The sequence below is a fragment of the Apodemus sylvaticus genome, chromosome 2 (genome assembly GCF_947179515.1).
Source record: "Apodemus sylvaticus chromosome 2, mApoSyl1.1, whole genome shotgun sequence".
In the NCBI taxonomy this organism is placed as follows: Eukaryota; Metazoa; Chordata; class Mammalia; order Rodentia; family Muridae; genus Apodemus; species Apodemus sylvaticus.
In genome coordinates this window covers 133,420,145-133,440,943 of record NC_067473.1, presented here as the reverse complement: position 1 = coordinate 133,440,943, position 20,799 = coordinate 133,420,145, and the positions used below count along the sequence as shown (strand labels likewise).

The window sequence follows — 20,799 nt, the reverse complement described above, 5'->3', positions numbered from 1 at the left end:
TGATGACTCAGCAATCAACTGTCTTTAACTCCAGCTCCATAGATCTGATGGCCTCTTGTAGTCTCTGAAGGTTCCTACACTTAGATACACACACACACATACACACACACACACACACTGAAAAAAAATTACCTCTTGAGTTTCACTCTGGACATGAGCTGCAACCCAGATAAGGAAGCAGAAGGAATACTTCTCACGAAGGTAACTCCCCATATTACATTATGAGCCACTTGACATTATCTTAGGTTACTGGGGTTTAGTGCTCAAAGAGGTGGAAACCAGAGAAAGAATCATGTATTTTCCTGCAAATGACGCAATTTTGTTCTTCCTTATAGCTGAAGAAATCTCATTTTGTATGCATATTCATTATTCTTTCATCTCTAGATGGATATCCCAACTTAGTTATTATAAATAATACTTCAGAAAACATTGATGTATAAAAATGCCTCTGTAAAATTTACTTAGTGTCTTCCAGGTAAAGACCTAATAGCACTATATATAGAACATATGGTAGATCTTTTAATTTTTGAGGGCTCATTATACTGTTTTCCATGGTGACTGGACTATGTTACATTACCATGAGCTATGTGTAGGGTCCGCTCAAATTTGTGGCTCATAGATTTCACATAGATATGTAAGACCATTGTGTGTATATGACATAAAAACTAGAAATGAATCTCATTGGGAAAATGGAGCCAATAGTTGCAGATACAGGAGCAAAAGGGAAGGGTTTTTCTATGTAAAAACATGGTCAAAGTATAATATTTACTTATAAAAATTTTGTTATGCAACTCAATAATATATATATCAATAATATTTATAATGAACATATGGTCATTTACAATTTGAAAGAAGGAGAAGGAGAAGAAGAAGGAGGAGGAGGAGAAGAAGAAGAACGAGAAGAAGAAGGAGAAGAAGAAGAGAAATGGGGAGGGATAAAAAGGAAGGACAAATGAGAGAAAGAAAGAAGGAAGTAATGAAACAGGAAATAAAGACTGGAAGGGAGGAAAGATGGAGGAAGAAAGAAAGAAAAAAGAGAGACAGAAAGACAGAAAGAAAGAAAGGAAGAGAGAAATGAAGGAATAAAGAAAATGAAGGAAGAAAAACGAAGGCAGGAAGAAAGAAAGGAAGGAAGGAAAAAAGGAAGGAAGTGCAAGCCAGACAAAAGTCTTTGTCGGCCCAAGAGCAGAATATTCAACACCAAGGAGGAAGAGAAACCAAGAGTTTGTCAGAGGAATTTATGTTGAGATTGAGACATTGTGTTATTCATAAGAAACTAAGGAGCCATGATAACAGTTTGATGCTAGAAATTGCTATGATGTAATGGATGATTTAGAGCTATGAAATTATAGAGGCAGAAATGAAAATAAAGACAGATCAAATTCACTGTATCTTATAAAAGCATCACCTAGAGCAGGGAAAAGAAGAGAGCAGAGGTGCTGTGTGCACTAGAATACCAATCAGCAGTATTCTTTACATAGTATAAAATGAATGCAGAATCAGTTCACTATGTGCTCTTCTAAATAACTTGCAAGAAAAAGAAACTTGATCACAGTTTCTGACTGTGGAACACTTACTAAGTTATAAAATATATGTCTTCTTAACTTTCTTTAGAACTGTCATATGCTTGGGTCTTCAATGAGTATCCATCATTTGTTGAAGAAGACAGTCGAAGATTTGTCTCTCAAGAGACAGGACACCTCTACATAGCTAAGGTGGAGCCATCTGATGTAGGAAATTACACATGTGTGGTGACCAGCACTGTGACAAATACCAGAGTATTGGGCTCTCCAACCCCTTTGGTGCTACGCTCTGATGGTATGAGACCTTCTCAGTGAAATACCCATAAAGGCATTTGTTTTTAACTTTTGCTTAGTTTGTAAATATTTTATTATAAGCTAGAAAGTTTTACTAAAATAAAATTGTAAAGAAAAATTATGTGACATTACCTTCCTGATCAATGTTCACAAGTTATCAATAAGATATAGGAAAAATCCTATTTAGGACCTAGGTCTATAACTTCCTTGGTTGAATACTTTCCTAACATGTGAAGAACTCTGGGTTTGATCCTCAAAATGCATGAAATGTATATATGTTGTTACATGTCTGTAATTCCAGAGTTTAAGATGGACAATCCCAAGTTCAAGGTCATTTTGGGCTACACTGTGAGTTGAGACCAACACAGACTACATGTGACTTTTGAGAAGAAAAAGAGAGTACCTATTTATAAGCCTTGGTAGTTAACCTATTAAAAATAAATCACATCTCATACAGCATAATATCTTGAAAACAAATATAGAAGTGAATTCTAGTCAAAAATCAGAATGCTTCTGGAAGTTAAAATACTGTGTTTTGACATCAGGGAGCCAGTTAATACATTTAAGACCAGGCTACCATATAGCAAAACCCCTATTATAACCTTTGTACCTTAGGAAACTTCAGGAATTATGAATACATTGTAGGTACCAACTTAAATAGAAATGCTCACATTAAGTATAGAGTTTAAATGGTTTTCATTAAAATGTTTTGCACATTGCAGCATTTTTGACTCCATCAATCCAGAGTTCTTAAATGTTATTCAGGGTGCATGTTTGGTTAAAGCTAGTACAAGTGGGTCATTAGAATCACTGAAAGTTGGTTCCAAAGGGACCCAAATAAAGTTTTATTTAAAATGATGCCATAAGAAACATTGACACTGCCTATTTTGTATTACCAATTCCTAGGTGTCATGGGTGAATATGAACCTAAGATAGAACTCCAGTTTCCAGAAACTCTTCCAGCAGCTAAAGGTTCAACTGTGAAGTTGGAATGCTTCGCCCTGGGGAAGTAAGTTCTTTAACAAAACCACATAGTTGCTAAGGGCAGGGAGGGTAAATTCTATTTTTTCTTTGTGGCATAATATATTTTTATGTATATGTTTTTTCTTTTTTTTATTCGATATATTTTTTATTTACATTTCAAATGATTTCCCCTTTTCTGGCTCCCCACTCCGTGAAAGTCACACAGGCCCTCTTCCCACCCCCTGTTCTCCCATCCACCCCTTCCCACTTCCCTGTTCTGGTTTTGCCATATACTGCTACACGGAGTCTTTCCAGAACCAGGGGCCATTCCTCAGTTCTTCTTGTACCTCATTTGATGTGAGGATTATGTTTTGGGTATTCCAATTTTCTAGGCTAATATCCACTTATTAGTGAGTGCATACCATGATTGATCTTTTGAGACTGGGTTACCTCACTTAGTATGATGTTCTCCAGCTCCATCCATTTGCCTAAGAATATCATGAATTCATTGTTTCTAATGGCTGAATAGTACTCCATTGTGTATATATACCATATTTTTTGCATCCATTCTTCCGTTGAGGGATACCTAGGTTTTTTCCAGCTTCCGGCTATTATAAATAGGGCTGCTATGAACATAGTGGAGCACATTTCCTTATTACATGCTGGGGAATCCTCTGGGTATATGTCCAGGAGTGGTATAGCTGGGTCCTCTGGATGTGTCATGCCCAGTTTTCTGAGGAACCTCCAGACTGATTTCCAGAGTGGTTGTACCAATTTGCAACCCCACGAGCAATGGAGGAGTGTTCCTCTTTCTACACATCCTCGCCAACATCTGCTGTCTCCTGAATTTTTAATCTTAGCCATTCTGACTGGTGTAAGGTGAAATCTCAGAATTGTTTTGATTTGCATTTCCCTAATGACTAATGAAGTTGAGCATTTTTAAAGATGCTTCTCAGCCATCCGAAGTTTTTCAGGTGAAAATTCTTTGTTTAGCTCTGTACCCCATTTTTTAATAGGGTTATTTGGTTTTCTGGGGACTAACTTCTTGAGTTCTTTATATATATATATTCGATATTAGCCTGCTCTCTGATGTAGGGTTGGTGAAGATCTTTTCCCAATTTGTTGGTTGCCGATTTGTCCTTTTGATGGTGTCCTTTGCCTTACACAAACTTTGTAATTTTATGAGGTCGCATTTGTCAATTCTTGGTCTTAGAGCATATGCTATTAGTGTTCTGTTCAGGCACTCTCTCCCTGTACCGATGTCCTCAAGGGTCTTCCCCAGTTTCTTTTCTATTAGCTTCAGAGTATCTGGCTTTATGTGGAGGTCCTTGATCCATTTGGAGTTGAGCTTAGTATGAGGAGATAAGGATGGATCAATTTGCATTCTTCTGCATGCTGACCTCCAGTTGAACCAGCACCATTTGTTGAAAAGGCTATCTTTTTTCCATTGGATGTTTTCAGCTCCTTTGTTGAGGATCAAGTGGCCATAGGTGTGTGGGTTCATTTCTGGATCTTCAATCCTGTTCCACTGATCCGCCTGCCTGTCACTATACCAATACCATGCAGGTTTTTTTAACACTATTGCTCTGTAGTATTGCTTGAGGTCAGATATACAGATTCCCCCAGAATTTCTTTTGTTGTTGAGAATAGTTTTAGCTATCCTGGGTTTTTTGTCATTCCAGATGAATTTGAGAATTGCTCTTTCTAACTCTATGAAGAATTGAGTTGGGATTTTGATGGGTAAGGCATTGAATATGTATATTGCTTTTTGCAAAATGGCCATTTTAACTATATTAATCCTGCTGATTCATGAACATGGGAGATTTTTCCATTTTTTGAGGTCTTCTTCCATTTCCTTCTTCAGAGTCTTGAAGTTCTTGTCATACAGATCTTTCACATGTTTGGTAAGAGTCACTCCAAGGTACTTTATACTGTTTGTGGCTATTGTGAAGGGGGTCATTTCCCTAATTTCTTTCTCAGCCTGCTTGTCCTCTGAGTATAGGAAGGCTACTGATTTGCTTGAGTTGATTGTATAACCTGCTACTTTGCTGAAGTTGTTTATCAGCTGTAGGAGTTCTCTAGTGGAGTTTTTAGGGTCACTTAGGTAGACTATCACATCAACTGCAAATAATGATAGTTTGACTTCTTTCTTTCCAATTTGTATCTCTTTGACCTCCTTATGTTGTCTAATTGCCCGAGCTAGTACTTCAAGTACAATATTGAAAAGAGAAGGAGAAAGGGGGCAGCCCTGTCTAGTCCCTGATTTTAATGGGATTGCTTCAAGTTTCTCTCCATTTAGTTTGATGCTGGCTTCCCATTTTGATGTATATTGCATTTGCTATGTTTAGGTATGGACCTTGAATTCCTGTTCTTTCCAAGACTAAACAGAGAATATAGAAAATAAAAATATAAAGAAAAAAGAAGAGACAAAAAAAGCATGAAAGTATGCTGAATTTTGTTGAATGCTTTTTCAGCATCCAATGAAATGACCATGTGAATTTTTTCTTTGAGTTTGTTTATGTAGTGGGTTGCATTGATGGACTTCCATATATTGAATCAACCCTGCATCCCTGTGTTGAAGCCTACTTGATCATGGTGGATGATCGTTTTGATGTGTTCTTGGATTCAGTTGGCAAGAATTTTATTGAGTATTTTTGTATTGATGTTCCTAAGGGAAATTGGTCTGAAGTTCTCTTTCTTTCTTGGATCTTTGTGTGGTTTTGATATCAGCATAATTGTGGCTTTGTAGAAGGAGTTGGGTACTGTTCCTTCTGTTTCTATTTTGTGAAATTGTTTGAAGAGTATTGGTGTTAGTTCTTCTTTGAAGATCTGATAGAATTCTGCACTGAAACCATCTGGTCCTGTGCCTTTTTTGGTTGCAAGACTTTCTATGACCCCTTCTTATGTGTATGCTAATAAAGTGCTTTTTATGTTAAATTAGGATGGAAGATATCAGATATCACTATGAAATTTTCCCAAAAAAAAATGTATTTTGCTAGATTTACTTTCTCCCATTTTCTCCTACCCTCTGATACTCTTGATCCTGACTTGAACTCAACCCTTAATCTTTTGTATTTTCATGTCATATGTGTATATTTGCCTATCTTGCCCCTATTTATCACCTAATTTTACCCACTGTAGCTCTCCTTTCTTGATTTTAAACAACTAAATGTGTGTGTGTGTGTTTGTGTGTGTGTGTGTGTGTGTGTGTGTGTGTGTGTGTGTGTTAAAAAACATATGTACCTATATACCTTACAGGCTTGGGTGCACATATGAGGAATAATAAATGTTTTTTGTCTTCCTGAGTTTGCATGAACTGACATAGTATTATACTATCTTGATACATCCATTTTCCTGAAATTTTCATTTTTCTTTACAAAGGGAAACATTAAATCTGAGTATGCACCACAATTTTATCTCATCTGTTTGCATTTTTGATATCCTAATTTTAGTATCAGTAAATGTAAATGTGAGTATGTGGATCCCTTGAGTATATGCCCCAACTATTCTGTTTTTATTTTATTCTTTGTTTCTTCATTTCTTTTTGTCTATCTTTCTTTCTTTCCTTTTTTAATTCTGTTTTTCTTATTTCAAAACTGATTTATATATTGTCTGCACTTCTAGCAGTCATGTATAAGGGCTTATTCTTCACATTTTCTCCAGTATCTGTTGTCTGATACCTTTATGACAGTCATTCTGAATGGGATAACATGGTAATAAACTCAGAGTAGTTTATTTTGCACTCCATGACAACAAGTTGGTATATTGATCGTTTGAAAGATATGATCAGCATTTATGTTTCTTCTTTTGATAGCTTTCTGATTATTTCATTACTCATTTGTTCATGAGCAGTTTCTTTCTGTGATGTTTAATCTTTCTGATTCTTTGTAAATTTGTAATATTAGCCCCTTGTCATAGTTTTAGCTTGTAAGGATAGTCTTCCATTCTGTAGGCTGCTTATTCTGTTTATATTTTCTTCTGCTGTGCAGAAACCTTTTAATTTCATGCACTCTCATTTATTGATCCATTGGTCTGGTTCCCATGCCTTGGAGTTGTTTGGAAAGTTCTTGTCAATACCTGTATCTTGAAGAATATTTCCTTAGCTTTCCTATAGACGTTTTAGCACTTTAGACTTTAAATTAATGTCTTTTGTGTTCTTGGAGTTTTTTTTTTTTTTTTTTTTTTTTTTTTTTTTTTTTTTTTTTTTTTTTTTTTTTTTTTACTTAAGTACAGAACAACATCTTTGAATCAAATCCTACTGCAGGTGGATATCTATGTTTATCAGCATCACGTCTTAAATAAGTTATTTTCTTATGTATTTTCTGACACCTTTCTCAAAAATTAGGTGGCACAGATTTGATGGTTACTTCCTGGGGACCTCTATTCTCCAACATTTGTCTTTTTGTTTGCAACACTGTCATTGTAACTTGGTAGTATAATTTTGGGACAAACATTGTGATATCACCAGTTTGATATTTTTTTGTTAGTATTGCTTCAGTTAAATTTGGTGTTTTGAATATCCATAGGAATTTTTGGATTGCTTTTTCTAGTTTCATGATGAATTACAATGAAATTTTTATAAGCCTTACAGTGAATATGTAGACTAAGTTTGGAGCATAGCTATTTCCATGGCAGTCATGTTTCTGTTCAGGAGTATGAGCGGTCTGTTCATCACTCTCGGTCTTTCCTTCACCTTCCTGGCTATGCTTACTCCTAAGCACTTCAATTTTTGGAATTATTATGAATGAAATATTGTTTTAATTTTGTTCTCTGAAATTTCACTCTTGATATATATGCAGGCTACTGATATTCCCCTGTTAATATTATATCTTGCATTTTTACTAAAAATGATTATATAAAGTCTTTTAAATACACAACTATGAACTATGTCATTTGCAAAAGGGTATACTTTGAATACTTTCTCAATTTTTATCTGCAATGTCTTTATCATGTTTTATTTTTCTAGCTAAGATTGATCTGAGCAATATACTAAATAAGGAGGGAAAGTGGGCATCCTTGGCTCATACCATAATTGAGAGGAAGTGGCCTCTATTATTTCCAGTTTTGTGTAATGTTGTCCTTTCAGTTTTTACACTTACCTTTTATTATTTTGAGGTATGAAACATGTTTCACTGATGTCTCCATGACTTTCATCATGGCAATATACTAAACTTTGTGAAATTATTTTAAGCATCAGTCAAGATGGTTATGTTATTTCTGTCCTTACGTTTATTTATATGATCTACTGTATTTATTGATTTATATATGTTGAACGAACTTTTCATCTCAGAATGGACATCACTAGGCCATGGCATTTCAGTTTCTCATGCTTGGTTCCTGAATTCAGTTTGCAAGTATTTTGTTAATAATATTTGCAACCATATTAGTCTGCAGAATTCATCTGTAGGGTTTTTTTTTTCTTTGCTGTATTTTGATCTACTATGAGTATCAGGATAATATATCGGTATAATATAGGCTTCATAGGACCTATAGTGTGCATTCCCTTTGTTCCTTGTCAAACTGCTTGGCCCATGCTAGGGTGGAAGAGAACTTTAAGAAGTTTGATTATTTAGCAGTACACCCATATGGTCCTGGGATTTTCTTTATTCAGACAATTTTGATTTCAGTTTTGATCTTGTTGCCTGTAATTACCTGTGCAAATTATTTACAATATTTTCTGGCTTTAATTTTAGTAGATGATATACATTTTCAAATTAATTCATTTCTTTTATGGTTTTCTAACTTTTCTGAAGTAAAATTTGTCAAAATGTCCACTACTGCAATCTTGGTTTCATAGCTTTCTCTTGTGACAACACGCGATTTGTCGCTAATTTTGACAGCCTGTAATCACATCACTTAGAGATCATAGCAGAAGGATCAGGAGTCAGGAGCAAGTCTGGGCTATATAGTGGCACCCTCTCTCAAAACACAGATTTATTCTTCATATCTTATTATATAATTTACAATATAATTTACACAAGTCATCTGTATTTGAAACCTGTGCCTTTTGCTCTCTTAACCAAAGCCTTTCAGTGTTGAGTCTGAGATTTCCAGAGAACAGCCAACAACTTCACAATTTTCTTATCAGTCCTGTTCCTCAGATTAATTGGAGAAGAAGTGATGGGATGCCATTTCCCAACAAAATTAAGTTGAGGAAGTTCAATGGTGTGCTCGAAATTCCAAACTTCCAACAAGAAGATACAGGCTCCTATGAGTGCATTGCTGAAAACTCACGAGGAAAAAATGTGGCGAGGGGGCGGCTCACTTACTATGGTAAGCAGCAGCCTTGGGGACATTGTCTTGTGGCTTTTATTCCTTCATCACTGTTCTTAGGGGCAGGGGTCATTATATCAGAAAATCAGGATTTAATTTGTCACTTTCTAGGTTTTATTCTTTTTTTGTTAAGCAAGGACAAACATCAGAGGACAAAGAAATTAAAAAGAAAAGCAACTTTGCAATCAACCTGACATTCCTTTACATTTTGAATGTGATTCATATGATAATGAAATCTTTCACATTTTTTCAAGCATGACCTTTCACATACTTAATCATGTAAGAGACAGCTCTCTCTAGTTACTTTATCTTCTAGAAGAAGTGATTTTTTTGTATTTATTTGAAAAGCAAAATAAAACTGCTTATTGAGACAAGTTATAATTATTACATTAGTAAATCAAACTGAAGATGTTGTCTTAGGAAGAAATATTCAGCCATGTCCAATAATGTAAATAATGTATCTGTAGACTATTTGCTTCCTTTAATTCATAATAATATTTATTTGCTCTACTGCACAATGGGAGAAGGAAAGAATAATTTTTAGAGCACATTTTTAGGAAATTAAATATTCTTTTTTCTTTTAAATTTCTTTTTTAAAATATGCATTAGGTTTTGATGAAAATGTAATTTGAAAAGTGCTGTTATGTTATTGTACAAAATACATCTGTGAGATGCACAGAAATGGAAGCTCGCTGAATATATTTGCAATTTAATTATTAGAAACATTGTAAACCTGGTGTGAATTTACCAGTTTTATGAAGGGCAAATTGCATTATAGCCTATGTATTTTAGTAACTGGTTATTGAAACAATTTCTAGGACAGTGTGTATAGCATATGCAAATCCTGCAGGGAAGGAAACTAACTGTTTACTAAGACAGCTGTTAAGACTATAAAAGATTTTATGGGTCTTCCCTCAATAACTTGAAGTTGGCAAGTACATTACCTCTGACAAGGTTAATACTTCTTATGCTACTGGATCTTGGGAATTATTAGGGACAAAATGAAAGGGTGTTTTAATAGCACAAGTCCTCATATTTTATAACTTTCACACTTTCTCTCATAATTAGTTTTATGTATATGTGTATGTATATACACACACATATATATGTATACATATGCATCATATACTTCTTGTAAGATGTCATTGGCTGTGAGTTGGTGGCATGCTATGGAAATGGTGGTGGTAGTAGTGGTAAGCTCATCCATGTGGCTGAGCAGCTCAGAGTACCACACAAAAAGAGAATTTCTAATACCCTAGCTTTGCTTCCTCTTTCTCCTCATCTATTTCTTGATCACGGCACACTCAGAAGTAACCACTGTGAGAAAAATACAGAAAATTCTGATCAGTTAACTCAGTGGATCTTAAGATTCCAAATGCTATGAACTCTTAAGATATTTCCTCATGTTCGGATGATCTCCTCAAACATAAATTTTTTCCATTGATATTTCATAATTGCAATTTTGCTCCTGTTATGCATTATAATATAAATATCTGCTCTGCAGATGGTCTTAGCAGACCGCTGTAAAAGGTTCAGTCAGTCTCCACCATGTAGTGATCCACAGGTTAAGAACCATTATTAAATATTCCAATACCTTTAACTCTATGCACCATGATCTCTGTCCAAATGGAAACCATATATCCCTGAGGAAAATATCCAAAACTAAACTGACATTTAAGTATTTAACTGGCCATGGCTCAGTTTCTCTCCTTTTTCTCCCCCTGCTTGGATTTTTTTTCTGTTTCTACATATTAATTGCCACTACAATAAGATGGTTGCCATCAATGAGCAGTACAGCAGTGGCTCACATCCTTCTGTTCTATAAAACAATGATGAGTGCGCTGCACAGAGGCTCATCCTTAATGCCCAACATAGCAAGGGAATGTAGGATTAGACAATGTAAAAGCCTCCCTTTAGAACAGAAATCATCAGACTCCCTAGACTTTATGAACAATGTAATCTGACAGAGGGCAGGATGACAGCATAAAATATTGTTGATATATAATCATAAATAAGAAAGTAAGAATAGAGATGAATACACAAGGTGAAACCAATAGCATCTGCTGTTCTTAGTCCGTTCTGTAGATAATATTTTATGTATCAAACAATAAATTATAAGTAATCACCATAGATAGCTTAATGGAAGGCACCCTACAACTTTACTTTAAGATTATATTGTAGCATCAATGAGTACCTTGTAGTTCTCTGATTATTTGCTCTAAGAATTCATGTAAAAATGATATAATAGGGGATTTGAAGCTCAGGTTATAGTTAAGGAAGAAAAGGCATGATTAATGTGGCAGTTCTAATATCAGTATTGGTTTGGAACACCAACTTAATCTTCTATTTGATAAGAAGAATATTAGGATAGGAAGTGTATTATTCTGGGGTCTCTAAAGTCACAGAACGTATAGACAGTCTCTATATAGTTAGGGAACTTGTCAATGACTTACAGTCTATAGTCCAATTCCCCAACAATGGTCAGCAGCAGCTGTGGATGAAAGTCCTAGGATCTAGCAGTTGCTCAGTCCCACGAGGCAAGCAGGCAAGGAAGAGTGAGTAAATCTTCCCTCTTCCAATGTCCTTATATAGATCTCCAGCAGAGGGTGTAGCCCAGATTAAAGGCTGTAGGTCTCCAGCAGAGGGTGTGGCCCAGATTAAAGATGTGTGCCTCCATGCCTTTAATCCCAGATGATCTTGAACTCAGAGATCTCCTTGTCTTAATCTTCTGGAATTCATAGCCACTATGCTTCAAGATCTCCATGCCAAGATCCAGGTCAGAAACTTATATCTCTGAGCCTCCAGATTAGGATCATAAGCGAGCCTTCCAATTCTAGATTGTAGTTCATTCCAGATATAGTCAGGTTGACAACCAGGAATAGCCACTACAGTCAGTCACCCATGTATAGTCCGACTGGATCTTTGAGCCATGGTCAGCAGTTTCTATCAAATCTACCTACAGTTTTCTTCCAGGTGGGTCTGATGCCTAAAACCAAAAAAGAAATTTCTGTTAACCTTAACATGAATTTTGAAATAAAGTAGGAGGAGTCATTTGGGTCTCAATATATTTCATACTGGAATAACAATTTCATACAACACCAACAAAAAAGCTAAATACCCATAGTTTCCATTCAATTGCATTTACAAAACAAAGTGGCAATATTAGGAGACAGAAAGGAAACACAAGAAGACAAATCTTCCTGTGGTTGCAATTAAACAGGAATAGAAAAACTGCTGCTCCATGTGGAGGACACAAGTGCAGATCCCATGGCACACATTACATGTATAATGTAATGTGAAGCCATTAAGAGATCTCACCTCCCATGTTTGGATCTGAAATGCAGTCTGGGACTTGGCTGACTATACTGTGTATGTTGCATGGACTCCACTGGAAGTGGTATATCACTTTCCTCTGCAAAAAAGACAGTTTCCAGGTGCCTTGAAAAACATAAGTGCAAAGCATTGATCTTTTCGATCCAAGTGAATGTGCATACATAATTTGAACTGGATTTAGTTACATTCTCTTCTGACAAAAGAACAAAATTCACATTAAGGTAGTCTCTCTCTCTCTCTCTCTCTCTCTCTCTCTCTCTCTCTCTCTCTCTCTCTTTGGTGCATTCATTTTAATGGATGAAGAGTTGTGTAACATGTTCAGTACTATAATTCAGAGATATTTCTAACTTATGATAAATATTTTTTCCTTAACTATAGATGTTTCCTTCCTATGGGTATTAATATTTTGTTCACTACTAAGAAAAATAGCTGCTGTCATTCACTTTGAAGTTGTCATAAAATGCGATCTTATAATTCAAAAGTATACTTGGGGAAAGTAACTTTTGTACTAGTATTAGCATCTATTAATAGATATCTGAAGAGTTTAGTTTAGTATTAAGGACTTTGAAAGCAAATAAAGCACAATAAAGATGACTTAAGATATAACACATTGCAAAATGATTGTTAAATCTAGAAATGTTGTATAGTCATTCAGTTAACTAATATAATTCTTATCCAGCCTATGTTAATCTGGATTGTAATCTGATATTCATTTGTAAAACATTTAAATGTACTCTATTATTTGAATTTTTGTCTTCCTACTCTTTATTGTTCTATATTATAGCAAAACCTTATTGGGTTCAACTCTTAAAAGATGTGGAAATCTCTGTGGAGGACAGTCTTTATTGGGAATGCCGGGCAAGTGGAAAGCCTAAACCCTCCTATCGATGGCTGAAAAATGGAGATGCCTTAGTACTAGAGGTGAGGTGATACACCTGTGTCATCCAACTCTTCCTGCCCTTTTAAAAGTATGATTCCTTTAGCCTCCAGACACCAAGCATCTCAGTAGGTAAAGTCTTTGCCTTCCCACAGACACCTGAGTCCTCAGCATACATGATAAACAAATGCTAACTGTAGGAGTAAATGCTTGTGATTCTGTGGCTGGATAAATAGAAACACATGGAGCACTACCAGTGAAAGGCATTGTCTTATAGAGAAAGGAAAAAAGGTAGGCATAGGCTGCAAATGAGGAGAGACAGCCAAGACCTCTCTCCTAATTGGCCTTTTTGAATATATATGCAAGAACATCCAGACAAAACTAGACACACAAACACATATACACACACATACATACACACACACAGACACACAGACACACATACACATACATACATACACATACACACACATACATACACACATACACACACACATACACATACATACACATACACACATACACACACACATACACATGCACACATGCAACACACACATACACATACATACACACACATACATACACACAGAGACACACACACAGACAAACACACACACAGTGCAGTTTAGCCCCTAGTATCAAATTTAGGGTTTCTTCAAGAGCAATTAAAGTAGGACATGATTTATTTTGGAATACAGTTTCAGTCCATGATGATGAGGGAGGCATAATTGGAGGTTATGTCAGTGGAAATCATGAAACATAGAGCTAGGGCTAGATCCTAAGCAGATACCAGTTTCGAGTACCACCCATTCATCCCACTAGCCCAAGCATAGCCAAAGGTTCCAGAATCTCATATCATCCTTATGTTCAAACACAAAAGTTTGTAGGGGCCATTTTCCATGTAAATCACAACACAGGTAGAATCATAAAAGTGATTAATGAAGTATCAGCCTTTAATGAAGTATCGTCACATTGCAATTCAAGGTATACAGATGATTTTGGTTGATAAGATAATATTAATATAAATAATGATTCTGTGCATTTGTGTTAAAGAATGTTTTACTTTGGTCAAACATATGATTTAATTTCCTTTTCCTCTTTTATACATTGGTCTGTTGTCTGGAGGATAAATAAATCTATGAATTGGTTGCCTTCAGCATCGAATACTTATGTTCTCATTCACTTCCCTTCCCCAGCCATAGAACTTCTGCGCTTTCTTGTATGTATATACTAACTCAATTACATGCCTTTATATTTCTATATGTAAAAACCATCATAGGGGAGGAGAAACTCCTCGTAAGTCTGTGGATTTTCTATACTGTCTGAGTATTTCTTAATGCACTGAGTATATACTGTCTTAAGTTTACACAATTTTAAAATATATTGTGATGAAAATCTTTCTACCTCCCATGATGAAAATCAACCTCTTAGGACATTGTTCCCAGTCTGAATCATTAACCATATTTGAAAATGAAATGGCTGCCACACTTCACCTCTGATTTCTATAGTTATTTTGTAATTTTTACTTGTATATGTGAAGCATCATTTTCTATTTCAAAGAAGAAAATGGTTACATTTCAGGTCAGACTGCCTATTAGTCTGAGAAAAATAGCAACATCTATTCTCTGATTGAAATGATAGTAGTGTTTATTTTAATTGTAAAACTTTATTTACCTGAAATTTTTCTTTCTATTCAGGAGAGAATACAGATAGAAAATGGTGCCCTTACAATATCTAACCTCAATGTGACTGACTCTGGAATGTTCCAGTGTATAGCAGAAAACAAGCATGGCCTCATCTACTCCAGTGCTGAACTCAAGGTAGTAGGTAAGAATACAGGTTTTTAGGCTTTAATCTTACTTTCTCCCCTTAAATCCTCCATTGTTGCCAGAATCCAAAATGCTGACTTTTATATTCCATTCTACCACTAATAGAATTCGCAATATTATTTTTGTTATTCAGGATTTTTAATTAGAGAATACACAAGTCTCCCACAACTAGGATACCAAAGCAGGACCATTGCTACAAAGTTGAGGCTAGGCTAAGTTACAGAGGAATGCCAGCAGTCTGACCGAACTACCTGGGCTATGGAATAAGAGCCTGTCTCAAAAAACCAAAATGAAGCCAAACAAACAAATAACCCAACCCAAAACAAAACATCTGTATTTTAAATTATGTCAAATGAAATGCAGCCATGGTCACCAGAATTAAATTCCAACGTTGACTTAAACAAAGAGGAAGAGGGTCCTTCATATCTAATTAACCTTTACCCAACCACACTACTATAGATTAAGAAATGCTTTTGCACACTATTCTTGTGTTCCCTCTTGCTGGTTCCTGAAAACAATGACAAAGGTGGAATCAATGATATTTGATTCAGAAACTTATTTTACTTCCTGGACCAAGTTTTGAGGTTCACTTTTAGAGTAGATTTACAGCATGATGAACCAATGATCCACTACTAAGATTATTGTTTATTTTCTTCTTTCTCCATGATAAGTATATGGAACGGAAGAAAATATTTTGTAGTATTTAGGGTATGTATGCAAAGGACATTGGCATGTCAAACATCTGAAAAACAACAGTAACATACCGGCATAGCAGAAATACAGAAGGAAGAGGGAGATCGAGAAGGAGAAGGGATTCTCTAGATATTAAGATGGAAAGTTTTGACTTGAGCATAACTTAAGGACATAACTATCACTATTATTTCCAGTTTCCATATAATACCTCCCAATTCACTGAGTTTATCATCATAATCATTTCCACGGGAGAAGCAGGGCCTTCCTATTTGCTTAAATGCAAGTGTCAATACTACACACTTGACCACAAGAACTCTTTATTTGTCCTTGTCTATCATTGAAATGGTGCAAATGTCTTGAAGGCTTTGATTTATCTAAGTCATTTTCTCTCAGTTTAAGAATATTTTCACTCTGGGGCATACTTTGAAATATTTGGTGGTAATTTAGAGAGTAGGGAAATGATGGAACTCCTGTGTGCTCTTGCCACTATGGTAGAGGCTGCCAAATATTTGACATTGCATCTCTCACAACAAATGAGTACCAAGTGCCAGGAAATGTTGAGGAACCCAAGATTAAACTCCACTAGTCTTCCTTGTATATGTGAGTACACTAGTTCATACATACTGGAAAAGGGCATCAGATCCCATTACAGATGGTTGTGAGCGACCATATTTTTGCTGGGAATTGAACTTGTGACCTCTGGAAAAGCATTCACTGCTCTTAACTGCTGGGTCATCAACCCTTGGGGAAGACAAGAGGTTTCTTGTCTCCAGAACCTGAAGATTGGAAATGGTTCATGTGTCTCAAGATGACTAGAAGGACTGCCAGTGAAAATCTGCCTACTATTATCTGTGGCAGAAAAGTAGCATGTCACAACAAAGGCAAGAGAGGACTGCATACAAATATAAGTTGAAGTCCATGTTTCTGTAAAATGAAACCTTGCAGGGTCATAGTCCAATTCTTTTTTAAAAGGATAGACTCCTACTTATCTTTCTGTAAGTTTGCTATATGGGGAAATAGAAGATATGTAAGTTATAATTTATATTCAAATATAAATAGATTCTTGTTATTTTACTAAAAGTTTTTCCCACAGGATTTTAATTATGATAGCCCCTCAGAATAACATCTTTTAATCGATTATCTGATAATTAACTCATTTTCTCTCCCTATTCTTTTTTTCTACCCTCCCAGTATACATTGTCTGTCCCCACCTTTTTCAAAGTTCACAGTCCCACCTACGCTTTATTTATTGCTTTTATAGATACATATACGGAAATAACCATATGATTACAATCTGCTGAGTCTATTCAGTGTTGCCTACATGTGTGTGTTGCTAGGGCTGGCCACTCAATATTAGACACTCAATACATGGGGTTTATCCTTGGTGAAGATGACTTCTTCCTCTTGCTGGTTATTAGTTGCTCCTCATTCATGACTGAAGCCCCATAAAATTTCCCATCTATAATTGGAAGCTAACTATTGGTGGAATATTTTAGGTTTTATTTAAGTAACGAGGTTGCTGAGATTTCATGAATCTAGCTTCCCTATTATATCTCAAAAGGACATTTTCACAGATTTCCTCTTCTACTGGCTCTTACAATATTTCTGTGTGTGTCCCTCTTCCATGATGTTCCTTGAGCCTTACGCGCAGTAGCTGAACACAGACATACTCAATCACATGATTTAATTCTTATAAAATGCTGATATGCCAAACAGTAAGTTATTTTCACTGGAATTTACCATAGTATAGACCATTAGAAGGTAGGAACTAGAGAAATGGCTCATAAATTAAGAGAAGATTCTGCTTTTGCATAGGACATTGGTTCTATACCAAGCACCTACATGGCAGATGACAATCGCCTATACTCCAGTTTCAGGATATCCATATCTCCTTTGCCCTCTACAAACAGTACGTGTATATGGTAGCTAACATACTTGCAGGAAAAACATTCATACACATAAAATAAAAAGAATTAAATCTTTTTTTAAAAACAACTAGATGTTGTGATTTACACCTAAAATCCCATACTTGGGACTCTACGGAGCAAATCAGGTTGCTAACCATTTTACACATATGTGGTAAAAGGAATCTGATTAGCATTGCATTTAATTTAATGTAAATGATTCTTATTCTTTACATCTTACTATGTAGCTTAAAGTTTAACATCACAGCTTTAGCAATCATAATATTTTCTGCACATTATGATATTTAATGTGATAAAATACCATTGAATATTACATCTTTGTTATGTCCTTATTCCTCAACTTGGAAATTAAATTTAATTATATGAGAATTCTATGGCACAATCTGACTAACAATTAATTCAGATCTCTAGCATCATTCTAGAACATTTGGCCAGCACCATCTGAGTGACAGATCCTCACTAGACAGATGTTGTGCCCTAAGGATCATGACAGACCACATCATCATGATGGGGCAAACATTCCTAAACATGCTACACAAAATGATTTCCTTTAATGAACTCATGATTGAGTTATGTAAAGCAATAACCCTTTTTCTTTTTTATTAGATAATTTCTTTATTTACATTTAAAATGTTATCACCTTTCCTCATTTCCCTTCCGAAACTTCTCCTATCCCATTCCCCTTCCCCTGTTTCCTAACCTAACGACTCCTACTTCCTGCCCTGGCATTCCCCTATACTGGAGCAATGAGCATTCACAGGACCAAGGCTCTCTTCTCTCATTGATGTCTGACAAGTCCATCCTCTGCTACATATGTGGCTGGAGCCATGGGTCCCTCCATGTATATTCTTTGGTTGGTGGTTTAGCCCCTGTTAGCTCTGGGGTTACTGGTTGGTTCATATTGTTTTTCCTCCTGAATGGGAACACAAACAATAACACAAATTAACTTTTTAGCATTGTGTTCTTCCATATAATACACCTCAAATCAAGCCTCAAAATCTCCTATGGCAAGCAGAATTTAAAAACCTAGATACAGTGGACCTTTCAAATTCCAGTATTTTTTCAAGTATTTAGATGTTATTAAATAATCAATTCTCTCTCACAGTTTCTCTCTCTCTCTCTCTCTCTCTCTCTCTCTCTCTCTCTCTCTCTCTCTCTCTCTCTCTCTCTCTCTCTTTCATTCCCCTTCAGCTTCTGCTCCAGATTTTTCAAGAAACCCTATGAAAAAAATGATTCAGGTGCAGGTGGGCAGTCTGGTGATCTTGGATTGTAAGCCCAGAGCCTCTCCAAGGGCACTTTCTTTCTGGAAGAAGGGAGACATGATGGTGCGGGAGCAGGCAAGGTATTCTATTCTACAAAACATTTATTTGCTATCTTCTTTCTTCCTGTGGTGATCAGTAGTAGGCATTTAGTATAAAATGGAATGCTCCAGCAGACAGTAGAATGTATTGTATTTATAAATTAGAAGGTTGATGGTTTTGTCTTTAATATTTGCATTACACTATTAATCATTTTCAAACCTGATAAACCTTTCTCTAAATTAAATGCTTTGCTGTGGTAAAGACAGTCTTCTGTGGGCCTCTGGGGACAATCAACCAGAATGATCAACAAGTGAGAGGTCCTGATGTTAGACTGCATCCCAAGAGTGATGGTAAAATGACAAAGTGTGACAGGGATGTGCACATAATGCTGTCTTCTTGTTGGGATAATTTAGCTGTTCCTGAATGTAGCTTAAGCTAACATTTCCTTTGTTTTTCTCATTATAACACTGGAATGAAGGAACAGAAGGAATCTTAATTAAATGCTTGGATTCTGGACCTGCTCTTCCTGGGTTCATGTCTTCATTAGGCATTTTACTGGCTCCATGAAATGTCGCTGCATTTCTGTGTCTTATTTTTCTTTATTTGTTAAGGGGATGGTGGCAACAGTTATTGCCTCATGTTGAGAAGCTTGTTATGGAGATGAAATGCATAAATATTCATAAACCATGCTGATCAATACCTGCCAGAGAGTAAGTGTGTATAGTGACTACTATTACTATTGACTAAATGCTTATTTCTTGCTAGATGCTATGCTCAGAGTTTGTGATAGCTGAGTAATAGCCCTGTAAGACTCACATCTTTGCCCTAGAAACCTGTGGCTTTGTTGTGATAAGCAATGCATTAGTTGAATTTCCTGTGACTGTGATAAAATATCTGACAACAGCAGCTTAAGAAAAGAGGGCATTGTTTTGGCTCACACTTTGAGGTTTGAGGATGCAGTCTGTCATGGAGAGGGCAGCATGGTAGCTAAGCACTTATTCACATCCTGTCCACAGTCAGGAAGCAGAATTCTTAGCTTGTTTTCCTCTTATTGGAAGCTCCAAGATCCCAGCTCATTGGGAATAGCATTGCTCACTTTCAGAATGGTTTTCATACCTCAACCCAATCTAGAAACTCCCATAAGTTTCAGAAATTAGTCCTCAGATGGTTCTAGAATTTTACAAGAAAAAGTTACCATAACAAATAAACAAAAGATGAAATTAAATTTGAAATTTAGGTTGCCAGTTTGTCTATTTTTACATTTATTTATTTATTTATTTATTTATTTATTATTTGCACATGACTGAGCACCTTTCTGATGGGGGGGAGGGAGACAGAGAGAGAGGGGGGGAGAGAGAGAGAGGGAGAGAGAGAGAGAGAGAGAGAGAGAGAGAGAGAGAGAGAGAGAGAGAGAGAGAGAGAGAGAGAGAGAGAGAATGTGCCACTCTACTCATGTGGAAATCCAAGGGCAACTTGTGGCAATCAGTTTTCCCCTTCCACCATGCAAGCTCTGGTAATTAAACTCGAGTTGGTGGCATAATGAGTTATACAGTGAGCCCTGATGTGTCAATTTTAAAATAAAGAGACTACAAAGTATCTTACAAAATTAATCTAGGTAGAAACAAATAAATCATCTGGGCTTTTGAAATTAAAAGAGGAAAAGAAAGGTAAACAGATGGCTAGACAGAGATAAACATCTGGGGAGCAGGTAAGATCCAGAGCAGAGATGGACCTTGAAGTGGCATGATGCTTTGAAGATTTGAAGCGGCAACAGGCAGGGATTCT

General features: G+C 36.0%; 1 protein-coding gene across 1 annotated transcript in view; it reads left to right on the top strand.

Annotated features, from left to right (window-relative positions):
* Positions 1-20,799, top strand: part of Cntn3 (contactin 3) — a 401,246-nt gene that overhangs the window by 277,471 nt on the left and 102,976 nt on the right. Inside the window, exons 6-11 of the mRNA XM_052174442.1 lie at positions 1,615-1,818; positions 2,724-2,826; positions 8,869-9,053; positions 13,171-13,307; positions 14,964-15,093; positions 18,905-19,055. Of these exons, the coding sequence (XP_052030402.1) occupies positions 1,615-1,818; positions 2,724-2,826; positions 8,869-9,053; positions 13,171-13,307; positions 14,964-15,093; positions 18,905-19,055 (910 nt within the window). The remainder of the gene's footprint in view (positions 1-1,614; positions 1,819-2,723; positions 2,827-8,868; positions 9,054-13,170; positions 13,308-14,963; positions 15,094-18,904; positions 19,056-20,799) is intronic.